This window comes from Hylobates moloch, unplaced genomic scaffold (genome assembly GCF_009828535.3).
Source record: "Hylobates moloch isolate HMO894 unplaced genomic scaffold, HMol_V3 SCAFFOLD_1, whole genome shotgun sequence".
NCBI lineage: Eukaryota > Metazoa > Chordata > Mammalia > Primates > Hylobatidae > Hylobates > Hylobates moloch.
In genome coordinates this window covers 46,105,504-46,119,341 of record NW_026652276.1, presented here as the reverse complement: position 1 = coordinate 46,119,341, position 13,838 = coordinate 46,105,504, and the positions used below count along the sequence as shown (strand labels likewise).

General features: G+C 36.2%; 1 protein-coding gene across 4 annotated transcripts in view; it reads right to left on the bottom strand.

Moving 5' to 3' along the window:
- Positions 1-5,175: 5,175 nt before the first annotated feature.
- HECW2 (HECT, C2 and WW domain containing E3 ubiquitin protein ligase 2) overlaps positions 5,176-13,838 on the bottom strand; it is a 402,919-nt gene continuing 394,256 nt past the window's right edge. For all 4 annotated transcript variants that reach the window (XM_058440001.1, XM_032755095.2, XM_032755096.2 and 1 more), the window contains exon 29: positions 5,176-12,476. In XM_058440001.1, coding sequence (XP_058295984.1) covers positions 12,365-12,476 — 112 coding nt within the window. In that variant the 3' untranslated portion in view covers positions 5,176-12,364. The remainder of the gene's footprint in view (positions 12,477-13,838) is intronic.

The window sequence follows — 13,838 nt, the reverse complement described above, 5'->3', positions numbered from 1 at the left end:
CAAATCTCTGGCACTTTATTCACTTTATTACGTGGATTCTGTCGCTGAAATATTTCTCTGTAACCAATAATTCTCTTTTCTTTTCTTCTTCTTCTTAAAAAAAAACTCCATTTACTTTTAATACAAAATATCAGATTTACTATCTATAACACAATTATATTGCTTAGGATGAAAACATTGCTTACCTATCAAGCAAATATTCTTCTCATTGCGTGGGAGGTGAGAATTCTGCCACTGAACCAGCAATGCTTCCTCATATTCTTCTCATTGATTGGTGTTTATGCAGTTGTCTGTGTTCATTGTTACAGTTGCTATTTGGTTGCAGTTAAAGATTGGCCTCTGGTTACCCTATGAGTAAAGAACCATTAATGAATTGATCTGGGGGGCTGTGTTACATATTCTGCTTTTAGGGCTAATTTGAAAATTAGCTATTAAATTTCAAATACTTTAATTTTAAAAAATTGTTTTAGATTTATAGAAAAATTGAGAAAATAGTAGAGTTTCCATATACCTCACACCAGTTTCCCTTGCCAACGTCTTACGTTAGTATGGCACAATAGTTATAATTAAGAAATCAATCCATTTTTATTAACTAAATTCCATACATTATTCAAATTTCTTTTGTATTTACCCAATGTTGTCTTTCTGTTCTAGGATCCTATCCAGGACACCACATTCCACTTAGTCATCATATCTCATTAGGCTCCTCTTGGTTGTGATCATTTTTCAGACTTTTCTAGGTTTTGATGACTTTGACAGCTTTGAAGAGCACTGGTTAGATATTTTGTAGAGTGTCCCGCTATTAGAGATTGTCTGATGATTTTCTCATGGTTACATTGGGATTATGTATTTTGGGAAGAAAGACCACAGAGATAAAGTGTCATTTTTATCACATCATATCAAAGGCACACACTATTCATGTGATTTATAACTGTTGATGTTGCACTTGAGCATCTGGCTGAGGTAGTGTTTCTCAGGCTTCTTCACTGTAACTTTTCTCCCCTTTCCTCCTTCCTTTGCTGTACTCTTTGGAAATAAGTCAGTATGGGTAGCCCCCACTTAAGAGTGGAGTATCTACATAAATTATTTGGAATTCTTCTGCTCAGATTTGTCTCTTCATTTATTAATTATTCAATCAATTACTTATCAGTATGAACTTAGATAGTTATTTTATACTTTGTGTTATAATCAGATACTACTTTATTTTGTTGTCCAAACTGTTCCAGCTTTGGCCACTGGAGCTCTTTTAGTTAGCTCCTGCATCCCTTTGACAGACGCTCATGGTGTTTTTTGGTTTCATTTTAAAAAATCACTTCAGTTTCTAGCACTACAAGATGCTCTAGGCTTATCTTGTATATTCCCTAGAAGCAGTCATTTCTCCAAGGAGTAGGGCTAATTTTGAAATACGATCTTATGTCTTAAGTAAAATAAGCTTAGCTAAGGACAGGTTCAAAGTCAGTTAGAAAACATTTGCTAACGTGCAAATACACATTTACACAATGTGCACATACAACCATTACCACACCTAAACTCCGTGGCAGGATGAAAAAGACAGGTACATACACTCTAGCCACCACATTATTGGTATTCCTGCCTGGTTCTAAGTTTCAGGCAGCCTATTATCTTCATTCCTCCTTAAACATTATTATGAGTGACATAACAGACAGGCTAATTGCAGATGAGAGAAAAACAAACCCAAACATTTTCGCTCCAAATTATCAGTACTATGGTGTGAGAAGAGACTCTGATGATATATACATTGCTTTTCAAACCAGTGGTACACACACCTCAGGGTACAAAGCAGCAAGTCAAGGAAGAGGCAAAATCAAAGTAGTATCTTAGTGTATCATCCAATGTCTTTAATACTTAGGGTTACTTAATAATAACAAGTTGCTATTAAAGCTAAAGGGGAAAAATTATATTTTCAAATTGAAACCCAGTTTGACATATGAACAATTTAAACTTACTTAAAAATAAATGAAATACGAATAATTTTGTATTGGTAGAGCTAGCTACATGTTCATATTTGAAGGGTCCTTTATTATTATTGGTGATTTGATACAAAGTTTAAGAAATGCTGATATGGAGTAATAGTAAATTAGCACTAATTGGTTAATAGCTCTTTAGTTAACAGTTAAAAATGGCTTGTTTTGTTCTGGAAAGCCAACCATTCAAGGCTAGAATTGGCCCCTAAGGTAAATGTACGGCTCCTCTTCATTCTCCCTCCCTTCCTCCACAGAGAAGCACTGTTCTAGTTAGGACAGGCTCAAGAATCCAGAGTTGTGTTCTTCTTGGGGATTTGATAACTTCAGATTTCTCTTGAATTTCCAGGCCACGAGGCTGGAGTGTAGGGAAGTTGCCCATCCTTAGGCAAGTCTGATCATCTCATCTGGGGGCCCTCCCATTTTTCTGGACCCATCAGAAGGACCTGGACTCTTTTCATTCGGGGTTCCTCTGCCCCAAGAAGACCTGAAGTGGGCAATCTGGACCAGCGCTGCTTTAAGTATTAGAAAATATATTATCCTACTTCTCTTTATATGCTGGCTTTCTCTTTCTGGAATTTGCCCTTCCCTTGAAATAAGATGTAGAAGGTCAAGCTGTGAATGTGGGTTTAGGAAAAAACAAGCAACCTCTTGGCCTCTTTTGGGCCTTGCTCCATTGAACCGCTTTAACAGAATACCAGAGACTGAGTAGTTTATAAACAACAGAAATTTATCTCTTACAGTTCTGCAGTTCAAGATCAAGGCTCTGGCAGATTTGGAGCCTGTTAAGGGCTGGCTTCCTGGTTCATAGATTGCTGTCTTTTCACTGTGTTTTCATACGGCAGAAGGAATCTATGGGGTTTCTTTTATAAGGGCACTAATCCCATTCATGAGAGTTCCACCTTCAGGACCTAGTCACCTCTCGAAGGCCCCATCTCTACACACTATCACATTGGAAATTAGGTTTTAACCTATAGATTTTGAGAGGACACAAACATTCATTCTAAAGCATTCAGTCTTCTTAGACCTGACTCTACTTATACTCAAAACATGTCCTTCATATGGTTTAATTCAATTCTAAAGAGATTAATTTGGATGCTGGGACAAAAGCCTCATAGTAGTAAAAAGTAGGTCTTTACTTGGCCATGAAATCAGGAATTTAATTTGGGGGCAGGAGCAGGGAGAGGGATGTGTTGATGAGGTTCAAGAATTTGGACTTGGGGTCCATTTTTCATGCCAAATGAATACCAACCTAGATATGAATTCTTATACTAGCCAATGGGTGGTATTCTGTGTAGCAAGGGTGGTATTTAATCACATTATAAATTGTCAGAAAATGTATATTGTTCCAATAATTTACACTTTTCTAGCTTTTCTTTTTTCTTTCTTTTTTTTTTTTTTGAGATGGAGTTTTGCTCTTTGTTGCCCAGGCTGGAGTGCAATGGTGCCATCTCGGCTCACTGCAACCTCCGCCTCCCTGGTTCAAGTGATTCTCCTGCCTCAGCCTCCCCAGTAGCTGGGATTACAGGCGCCGGCCACCACGCCCAGTCAATTTTTGTATTTTTAGTAGAGATGGGGTTTCACTATGTTGGCCAGACTGGTCTTGAACTCCTGACCTCAGGCGATCCACCTGCCTCGGCCTCCCAAAGTGCTGGGATTACAGGCCTGAGCCACTGCTCCTGGCCCCTAGCTTTTCCTTTCTAAGTGAAAAACAAGTGATTAAACATCTTTTGGAAGCATCTATCCATAAAAGGATTTGAAAATAATAGGACAAATAAAGTGTGTGAAACCCATGTGTATCAAGGTAAACATTATATCTTTATCAGATATTCTCATTTCTTTATTCTTATGATTCCAAAGTTTACTTTGGCTGACAAATGAGGTATCTATTTAGAAGGGAAAAAAAAGTAATTAATGGGTAAACATTTTTGAGCAAGAAAAGGAGGAGAAAAGTATGAAGAGACTTCAACTTCATACTTAAACTTAACTTCATACTTAAACCAGAATGTCTTTAACTGGTTTAAGTATGAAATAAAGAACAGTATGAAAGACTTCCTGGGATGGTGGATAGTGGGAATTATTCATTATTATTTATTACTAAACTCTCACTAATTAAATGGGGTTCAGGATTAAAGGAAATTATGAAGGCAGATATATTTATCATTCTAAAAATACACTGAGGTCAAAGGATATAGAGGGATGTCATGGCACAAAAACCAGAAGTCAGTGCTGTGAATCAGTATCTTGCTCTTCCCCCTTCAGTAACAATGTCAGACTTCAGTCAGTGATAGCAGATGAATCTTCTGCTTAAATGCTCTCATGTGATATATGAGTTCATTTCTAGTGTAAAATATGTAATAAGAAGCTTAATGACACAGGTGTTCCATGAAATCTTGACAGGGTTACTCTTAACTCATATGAATTAACGCAAGTTGGTTTTCATGAGTTAATTCATATAAATTAACATGAGTTGGTAAATACAGATCATTTTAAGGGCATCCCTTAGTGATTGACTGCCCTCATAGTGTGTAGACATATATATATATATACACACACACATATATGGCTATATATATATATTCCCCATCTCTTTTTATTAACTGCCGTGTTTTAGTAACATTTTACTTATCTGGCCAATTTACACCATTAGACAACTAAATATAAAAGATAATATTATCCATTAAAACACGGGTTCCAAACTGGTGACCTGCAGGGCAAATCAATCTGTAGATATATTTGGTTTGATCCACCCAGTACTAAAAAAATCTGGAAATATCACATAAAAATTTGAGTTTCTGGGTTTCCCTTGATATATCAGATCTTTTAACACTAGACTGGAATTTCATGTGGCTAGGATCTGCTGGAGCAAAATATTAGAATGTCCCTTTAGGTAAGCCCTACCACTCTGTGTTGCTTCCACCTAGCCAATTTCACTCGTTAAATACCTAAATGGTCCCTGTAGGCATATGCACACGCGACCCCTAGATTAAACTGATGTGCGTGGTAGTGGTGGTGGCAGCAGTGGTGTGCCTATGTGTTTATAAAGTAAACATTCAAATAAGATGGCTTAACAAATAGTCTCAACCCATGTGAGTTAAGACATTATGATTCGTGTTATAATTCATTCTTCTAACATTAACAGCCCATCAAACAGCAAAATATTCTTGTAGGGATAAACAAAGTAGATTCCAAACAAAATAAACAAATATTTTATTAATAAATAATAAAAATATAAATAAAAATACACAAAATATTATAAATACTATGAAAACAGAACCTCCAATATTTATAGAGCTACAAACTAATGCCATGAAATCTTTATCTCTGCTTCTATTCTCCTCCCTTCTGAGTTTTCCCTCCCCAAAAGTATTACAGAAAAGTCATAATCTATTTTTTTAAAGAAGATTTATTTTGGATTAAGTGATTTCATGATGCAACATGGTTTTAAACAAAAATAGAGATCAGTATGAAAATAAAACGAATTGTACACATTAAAATATCTTTCCCTCAAAGCATTTCGGAATCATAAAAAATACAACAAAAGAGTCAGGGGTTCAGTTGAGAATAAGAATACAGACTTCCCAGAAAATAAGCAACTAGTTCCAGTTCAGAGTCCTAGGCTCCATGTAATACCACCCAGAAACCATTTCTAGGATGTCAACAATCTGCATTATTTACTTTGAAAAAAAAATTACATATAAGGTGAAGTGAGAGCTGTATAACCTTAATGCTAACAGCAAGCATCTCCCATTATTATTCTCCATTAAAAGTCACATTAAATAAATATGAAGCTCAAATCAACGCAAAAACTGAAATACCACTATTAACCGTGACACACTGTGTGGTGAACGTAATGACTGAGGTTGGTGAAGAGAAATTAAAAGCTTAAAAAAATACACCACCTGTGTTCTACTGAAATCTTAGAAATAATTTTTTTTACAGAGCCTTAATATTAAAAAGTAATCATTATTATAAAATTAGATTAATACTTTCAGTAAGAGGCGAGAGAGATGCATGTATTTTTATTCATTTATTTTGGAATGCCTGCATCCCTATTATAAAAACATGTAATTTTAAGCACTTTCCAACATATTAACAGCCCCAAATTTTACTTATGCTATCATATAAAGAAAAATAGGTTGTAATCATATCTTTTAGAGCATTAGAGTCCTAAAAGAACATCCCATTCTGTGTTAATTCCTGGTTAATCCTTCCAAGGTAATTCTTGAACATCATCCATTCTTTTTTGTGAAGGTGATAGTAACCAGAAGTTGACTGATGGTTCCCTACCTGCATCAGTAATAGCTGATTCAGTTTGAATCACACAACACGGCTATCCATACTCCTCAGGTTGTAATATCTTAAAAGTCAGATAGAAAGATATCACCTGCCCAAGGGCACTACACATAAAAATCACATATATAAATTTAATTCTCCTGTGTTCCCCAGAAACCATACAACTAGGGCCATCTTATTCTGCTGAGCTGTTCAATTACGAAAGCCAAATAAACGACTCTGCAGATAAAATCTAAGCAAATCTATTTTCGGTCTTGATTAACTTCCTGACTTGGAAACACTGATTCAGTCTCCATTTGCAACCTCGCTCTTAGGATTTCGCTTTCCAGATTAATGGAGAGCATTTAAGTTATCTTTAGAAATCATGAAAATGTCTCAAATGCTATTCTAATGTCAAGGGATGTCCGCTAAAAAAACCAAATAAGTATAATGAAATCAAAGCACCCTTTCTTTTGTTTCATACATGGTGTTCAATAATAGTAACAATAATTCTTAAATGAAAAAAATCCACAACATAATTTTATGCTAAATTGTTGAATGTCATGATTAAGCTATGGTTAGCTTCAATACTTTGGGACTAAATTCCATTTTGCAATACAGAAAATGTTAAATTACTGAAGTTATAAAATGAGGGTATTTCTCACCTAGTAGATCAAACTGTGCCTTCAACAGGGAGCATAGCTTTCTTCTTCTCAATCAGAAACCAAATTGAAGGATGTTCCTACCCACCCCAGCAAGCCCTAAGATGATCCATCTACCATTGTTTTAACTTTCCCTCCGCTACACTCCTGTCCTAACCATCCTTTCGCTCCTTCTGACCCAGATGGCTATGATATGGACAGCACACACAAGCTCATCCTTCCTGCCAGCTCCTTGGAATGCAGTTACCACTCTGAATCTTGACAGTTGGTCAATAATTAGCATTATATTCTTGGGGGGTGGCACAACTGCTGGGCTCCTCTTTCCTCCTTTTTTATTTTTATCACCCTTTCAGGGGGCAGTAGCTGGCCTTAAGCCACAACTCAGAAAGCTTTAATGTCTTTGGCATTCCTTTGCATCCATACTAGACAAACAAATTAATTTGGAAAACACAAATGAACGGGAAAAAAACTAAGTTTTGGAAAATCAGAGTCTAAAAGTGACATTCTCACTAAACTCACGGCAGTAAGATGGAAGTAAAATGGCTAAGGTCCAGAGTGCTGTCCCTCACCTACTAAATCAGAAAGCAGATAAAACAGAGCAAGGCCCAGTGGCTCACGTCTGTAATCCCAGCACTTTGGGAGGCCAAGGTGGGAGGACTGCTTGAGCTCAGGAGTTCAAGACCAGCCTGGGCAACGTGGCAAAACCCTGTGTTTACAAAAAATACAAAAAAATTAGCTGGGCATGGTGGTGCATGCCTGTAGTCCCAGCTGCTCGGAGGCTGAGGTGGGAGGCTGGCTTGAGCCTGGGAGGCGGAGATTGCAGTGAGCCAAGATCATGCCACTGCACTCCAGCATGGGTAAAAGCCAGGCCTTATCACAAATAAACAAACAAAAACAACTGCCAGCATGGTGGCTCACACCTATAACTACTCCTAGCACTTTGGGAGGCCAAGGCCGGCGGATCGCTTGAGCTCAGGAGTTTGAGATCAGCCTGGGCAACATACTGAGACCTTGTCTCTACAAAAATACAACAATTAGCCAGGTGTGGTCGTGTGCGCCTGTAGTCCCAGTTACTCAGGAGGCTGAGGTGGGAGGATCGCTTGAGCCTGGGAGGTGGAGGTTGCAATGAGCTCATGTTGTGCCACTGCACTCCAGCCTGGGTGACAGAGCCAGACTGTCTCAAACAAACAAACAAACAAACAGAAGCAAAAGGCCCTGAAACTCAGACTCAGTTTGGGGATTAGACCACATTCTTCTTATGCATGTTTTTATTACGCAGGGTTACAGATACCTCTCAATAATGGCATTGCATCATTTCACACAAATACGGAGTTTCCTGAATAAGGTTAAATTGAACAGACTCCTATCTTCATTATAAGATATTTGCGTTGTTAGAAGTGGTCAAATCATAGGTAAAATTTGTGTAGAAAGACAGGAAAAAAGTCACTAGGATGAATGTGAGGAGGATGGGAGGAAAAGAGAAGCTGCAGTGGCTCCTTTTTGGATATCACTGGAACTCAGCTATCAGGGCTTACTAGATCCATCCCTATTAAAAATTTAAAAATGAAACGAGGCTTCTGATTAGTGTTTTCCATTATCTTGTTTCCAAATAATACTTGAGAAAATTAAACGACTATTCTGTATAAATCCATCAAAAGCAATCACATTTTGCCTTCTGTTTTTTAAATTTCTCATGTCAAGTCATGAAATGCAAATAAGTCAATGGGGAAATTTTTCCATGAATATATTAATTTCTTCATGGACTTTTCAGAAGGTGTCATATTTTAAATGTATCTGTTTAAGAAAGTGAGAGTTTGGAGGAAGCATCTTGGAAACCTCACTGAATGTGGAATATACTGGTACAAACATTAGTCTCCACATTTCTCAAGATGAAACACAGAATTGTGACTATGAAGTAATAAAACTGATGCCACAAGCCATCCATGAAAATCAGCCTCAACCCAGATGGAACATGATGCTTGTACCCTACAAAGTTCGTGCGGAGCTAAACAGACAATTTACCTGACAGCACTTTGAAACTATAAAGCACTATGGAAGCATATTCTACCATTACTTTCAAACACTTGAATGCATTTTTACCATTTCTGATTGCTGCAAGGTAAAACAGATTTTCCTTATTTATTGCAGAATTTTTGCTAAATTATAAACACAATATATGCTAGAAAATTGTGACCATACTTCTTTGACCAAGATCCATTCATTTTGTGCACAAGAAAAATGTTTTGACCCCAGAAGTGGTTTGGGCTCAGGGATTGGGATTTTTCACACTGAAAACCAATGGTGCATTGTAGAATAGATGAAGGGAAACAGGGAAACTACCTGACTTAATTTTGGCATTTCGTTGATAACGTGAAAATCCTTGAGTTGCTCCTTCACAGATCAGCTCCCTACACACTTTACACTCTCGTTGTGTAAGTGCCTCCTGGCTTCAACACTTGACCAGTATTGACACACTATTACTTGCCATTGCTTCCCAGTAGAAACAGCATTGATGTAATTTTTATTTTTAGCCACACTATCATCTATATATGAAGCCATTATTGAATCTCCCAGATGGAAAAAGCTGTTCTCTCTTCATTTCTTGATTGTGGAACTTTCCAAATTTTATTAAAAACACTTTTTTGAACCTTGGAGTCTACCACACTGTGAGCTGAGCTTTTCAAGGGCAGATTTAGACTCTTATAGCTCCATCGTCAAACAAACATCAAACTGGCACAGAGGGAATGCCAATGGTGTGCTTGTTCTCTCATCTAAGAGATGTTCTGCCTACATATATGATGTATTAAGAGTGTCTTCCATAGTATAAAGAGCATCACTTAAAACAAGACCAGAAAGCCTAGTTATCTGGGTTCACAGTCCAGAAGAAAATATTCATGGATATTTCTAATTGTAGTGTATATGAAAGTCTAATTTATTCTGTGGAAATGTTATTTAATATTTTATATAGTTATTACTGGCTGTTTCGTTTTACTAAGAAAGAATAATAGATAAGTTAGCATGGTGCTCTGATATGCTAAGTACATCTTTGATAATTCCCAATCTGAGAACAGTATCAACTAGATGATTATACTAATTAAGAATGTCTACATACATTAAAGTGTACTGTTATTTGGGAAAAAGTTGGATGCCCTAATAAAGAAATATATTTGTTAGAAATAATTAAGGAGATACATTTTATTTCAAATCTCTTTTACCTAATAATATAAAATACCATAACTAAATGTCTCAAACCAAAATGAATAACATGGTCTTTGAATGTATTTTTGAAAGAAATGCAACCTTTATCTGCTACTTAGAGAATGCCAGCCCTGAAACATCTTATACACCATCAAATATGTGACTTAAAAAAAGTGTGTCATACTACTTTTCCTTATAATGAAAAGAATACAAACAAGTGAAAACAGTTTGCAAAATTAAATATATACTTGTATTCATGATCAATAAGTACAAACTAACATTTCCAGTTAAAAGTTTTTCTTTTTTTCTCTTCCAATTATAGAATACAGAGAGCTCTTCCTTTCTTATTTCCAGATTTCTATAACCCTTTTTCAGAACATTTCTTCACACTGCAGTACGTGCCTTTAGTGCAGGAGTGTAACATAAGTGGTATTCCTCTTGAGGATCCCAATAGTAAACATAGCTTAACTCACAGGAGAGCAATCAGTTCTTACAAAACACCTATGAAAACTATGCATATGACCTCTATAAAATGTAAGATTGCCAACATCCCATAATAGGAATTCCATGGCTGCTTATAAATACAGATCTCAAAGAAGTGCTTGGGCAATGCCTGTAAACCCATAGGCTGGCAAACCATATGTTAATCCAATGCTTTTATGACCCCCAATTTAACTTCACTCTATTGAAAATCTGATTAGTCAAGAAATAAACAAAGATATGGAGTAATCCCAAAAGCAATTAAAATGAAGAATACCTTCTCATAAAATTAAGCAGAAGTAAGACTAGTGATGTCATGCAGTTTTGGAGATGCCATAGAAAAACTGTTTCTTAATAAGAAAATTATGCATCAGTGAAAATGCAGGCTTAGAAATATAGTTCTGAGTTTCAATTTGTGATGTCTTCACTGATGAGGGAAAATGGAATTCTTATTACTGATCTCTTCAGTGTTGCTGATGGCTCCTTAACTGAGCTTAGTGTTTAATGATGCTGTACAAATAAAAAGCAGTGGGGGAAATACGAAATATCTGTATTAAATGCCATCCTGTAAAGTATTTGATGGATGGAAGAGAGTCTAATGCATTTTAAATAAATGCATATCATACTATCACATATAGTGAATCTTAAAAAATTATTACTTAGATGCACAGTCCTTGTAGTGGTAGACATGGCACTGTGAAGGAAGTTTGATTTAGAAGCTATTTTCTATTATACTTCTCAAGTGATGGAGTTGCTGTTAGTCATATTGTAATATCCCTTCACCTTTGGTACATTCAGTGCAAAATATTTGGGGAATTTTTTTACCTTTATAAAAATAAAAGGCCCTTTTGTTTCCTTGAGAGTGCTTAAAAGGATACATATTAGCATGATGCCCGAGTATGCATGGAACGTGAAAATGGAATGAGTGATACATACAGCATGATAGGTAGGTTCTTATATACATCTTAAAGAACATAAACATAATGAACCTACAAAAAATAAACAGAACTCACTGTGTACTTTTTCCTGATATGCTGTGATTAATTGCTAGTTATTTTAAAATTGTTTTCATGCATTATAAAGCATAAAATCTGTCATTAGTAATTCACTGAATAATGGTTTGTCTTTAGCCATAATTACACACATACCACTTGCATATACATTGTCACAGACCATCTTATCGCAAATCTGTAAAGGTACCTCATGTTGACTTGGTTTCATTTTCACTCATGTCCCATGAAAGCGGAAACCTATGGTGCACACCATGCAGGCACTCATAAGCAAGAAATGAAAATTCTGTTATAACTTAGGGCTTAAATGAATGTACTTTCAGGAAATATATTTACTTTTATTATATTATTTAACTTGCTCTAATTTGGAGATTGGGCCAAGTGCTGCCAGTTTGGCTTGAACCACGTTGAAGGGTAAGTTTCAAGATTCTCCTGAGTTTCTAAAAATTACCGTGGAGCTGATCATGTATGGGTTCATCTTTGTCTTGGAACATAACAAATGGAAAAAGTTTGGCAGTCAAGAACTGTTGATTGAAAGACGGTTGGGTTGTTCCCTGGGCATCAAGCTCACCCAAATCCTTCCAAGAGGACTCATCTCCAGTCCCCAAATGTGACAGAGCACTTGTTCCTGGAAAACAACAGCACGTAGCTTTATCCTAAAGGAAGCATCCTCTTGAAACTTCCAACGTTCAATCATTCTTCTAGAAGGCAGCTTCTGAAACTGCCTGTCCACAGAGATGGGCATTCTGCTTCCAGGTCACTCAAGTCCAAAAGTACTGGTTTCTTCAACTGCTGTCAACAGTTTTTCATAAAGCATGGAAAAGGATGGGTAGGGAGGCAGATCCAGACGGTTGAAACATGTATGCGCTCTGAAAACACAAGAAACAGCACATAGTTTAGAACAGGCTGAGTGAAATGAAAATGTGTGGTGTGTGCGTGTGTCTGTGTGTGTATGATTGTCTTTCACATTCAAATTTATTTGTTGCCAATTTTCACACTCCTTTTGAAAAATCCTTGAAAACATTTTGACCTTAAAAATTCAGAACTGAATTTCTCTAAGGAAAAGAGGATATTTAAAAAAACATTTTATTTACATTTCACCACCATTTAAAAGCTATATTACATATAAATGACCATTTATTGAGTGGTCTAAGGATTACAAAGACAAGTTTGGTTTTTGTTTCTCTTTTGATGCTAGATTTTTTTTTAAATACATGGACATAAGGCCTTGTAAAGTAGTTCATTTTGAGTTGGCATATGCCTGCGTGTCTTTTCGATACTCTGTAGTTATGCATTTTTTCATTTTCTTGGACAGGGAAGAGGAGCCAGTGTCTCTGAGGGCCTGCCTCATGGCTTAGAGTCTTGGGAAATTCCCTGGCTGGACTTTTCTAAGTCAGTAGGCCATTGTTACTTCTTTGAATCCTGTGCTAAAATTTGCTTTCTCTCAATTCACAATAACAAAATAAGCAATTTAAATCATTACATTAAGTATTCTTTTTTAGAAATACTTCTTTTGCCAAGATAGGAAAAAAATATGTTTTCCTGTTATTTGTATCTGAATCACAATAAAAAATAGACAGTCTCCAAATAGTACATCTTATCAGGAAGCAAATCTGCACTTTTGACATGAAATAGGAAACATTCTATTCTGAATGTACAACAGCTTGTTTGGGGGACCTACATAACTTTGACATAAAAAAAATACTCCTGAATAAGAAATCTTAACAAGCTATTTCTACAAAGTCACATGTTTATACTTTTACTCTGATAAATCCCTTTTCCTTATGAAATAAATATAATTAATATTCCTGGATGCAGTGTAATGTAGTGGGAAGACCAGAGATTTGCAGTTGGACATACTTGGGTTTGGATTCTAGCTCTACCAACAAGTGTGTGATTTGGAGTGAGTTATTAAAACTCTGAGCCCGTATTTCTCACCTTTAAAAGGGTGGTTATATAACTTGTCTGAGAAGGATGTGAGGATTAAGTGAAATAACAGAAACATGCTTAATAGAATGACTGGCTCATAGTGTTTGACCAATTAATAATAGATGTATTGTTAGCTACATTTCATTACTATCAACAAGATTTGACTCTAATTGCCTTCAGTGAATTGCCACAAATAGTAATGACCCATGAGAACGATGAGATAATAAAGGGATAATAAAGCAGGTGTGTGGCCACATGGCTTATTAAAAACAGGAATGTGAACGGGATCTTTTATATTGTAA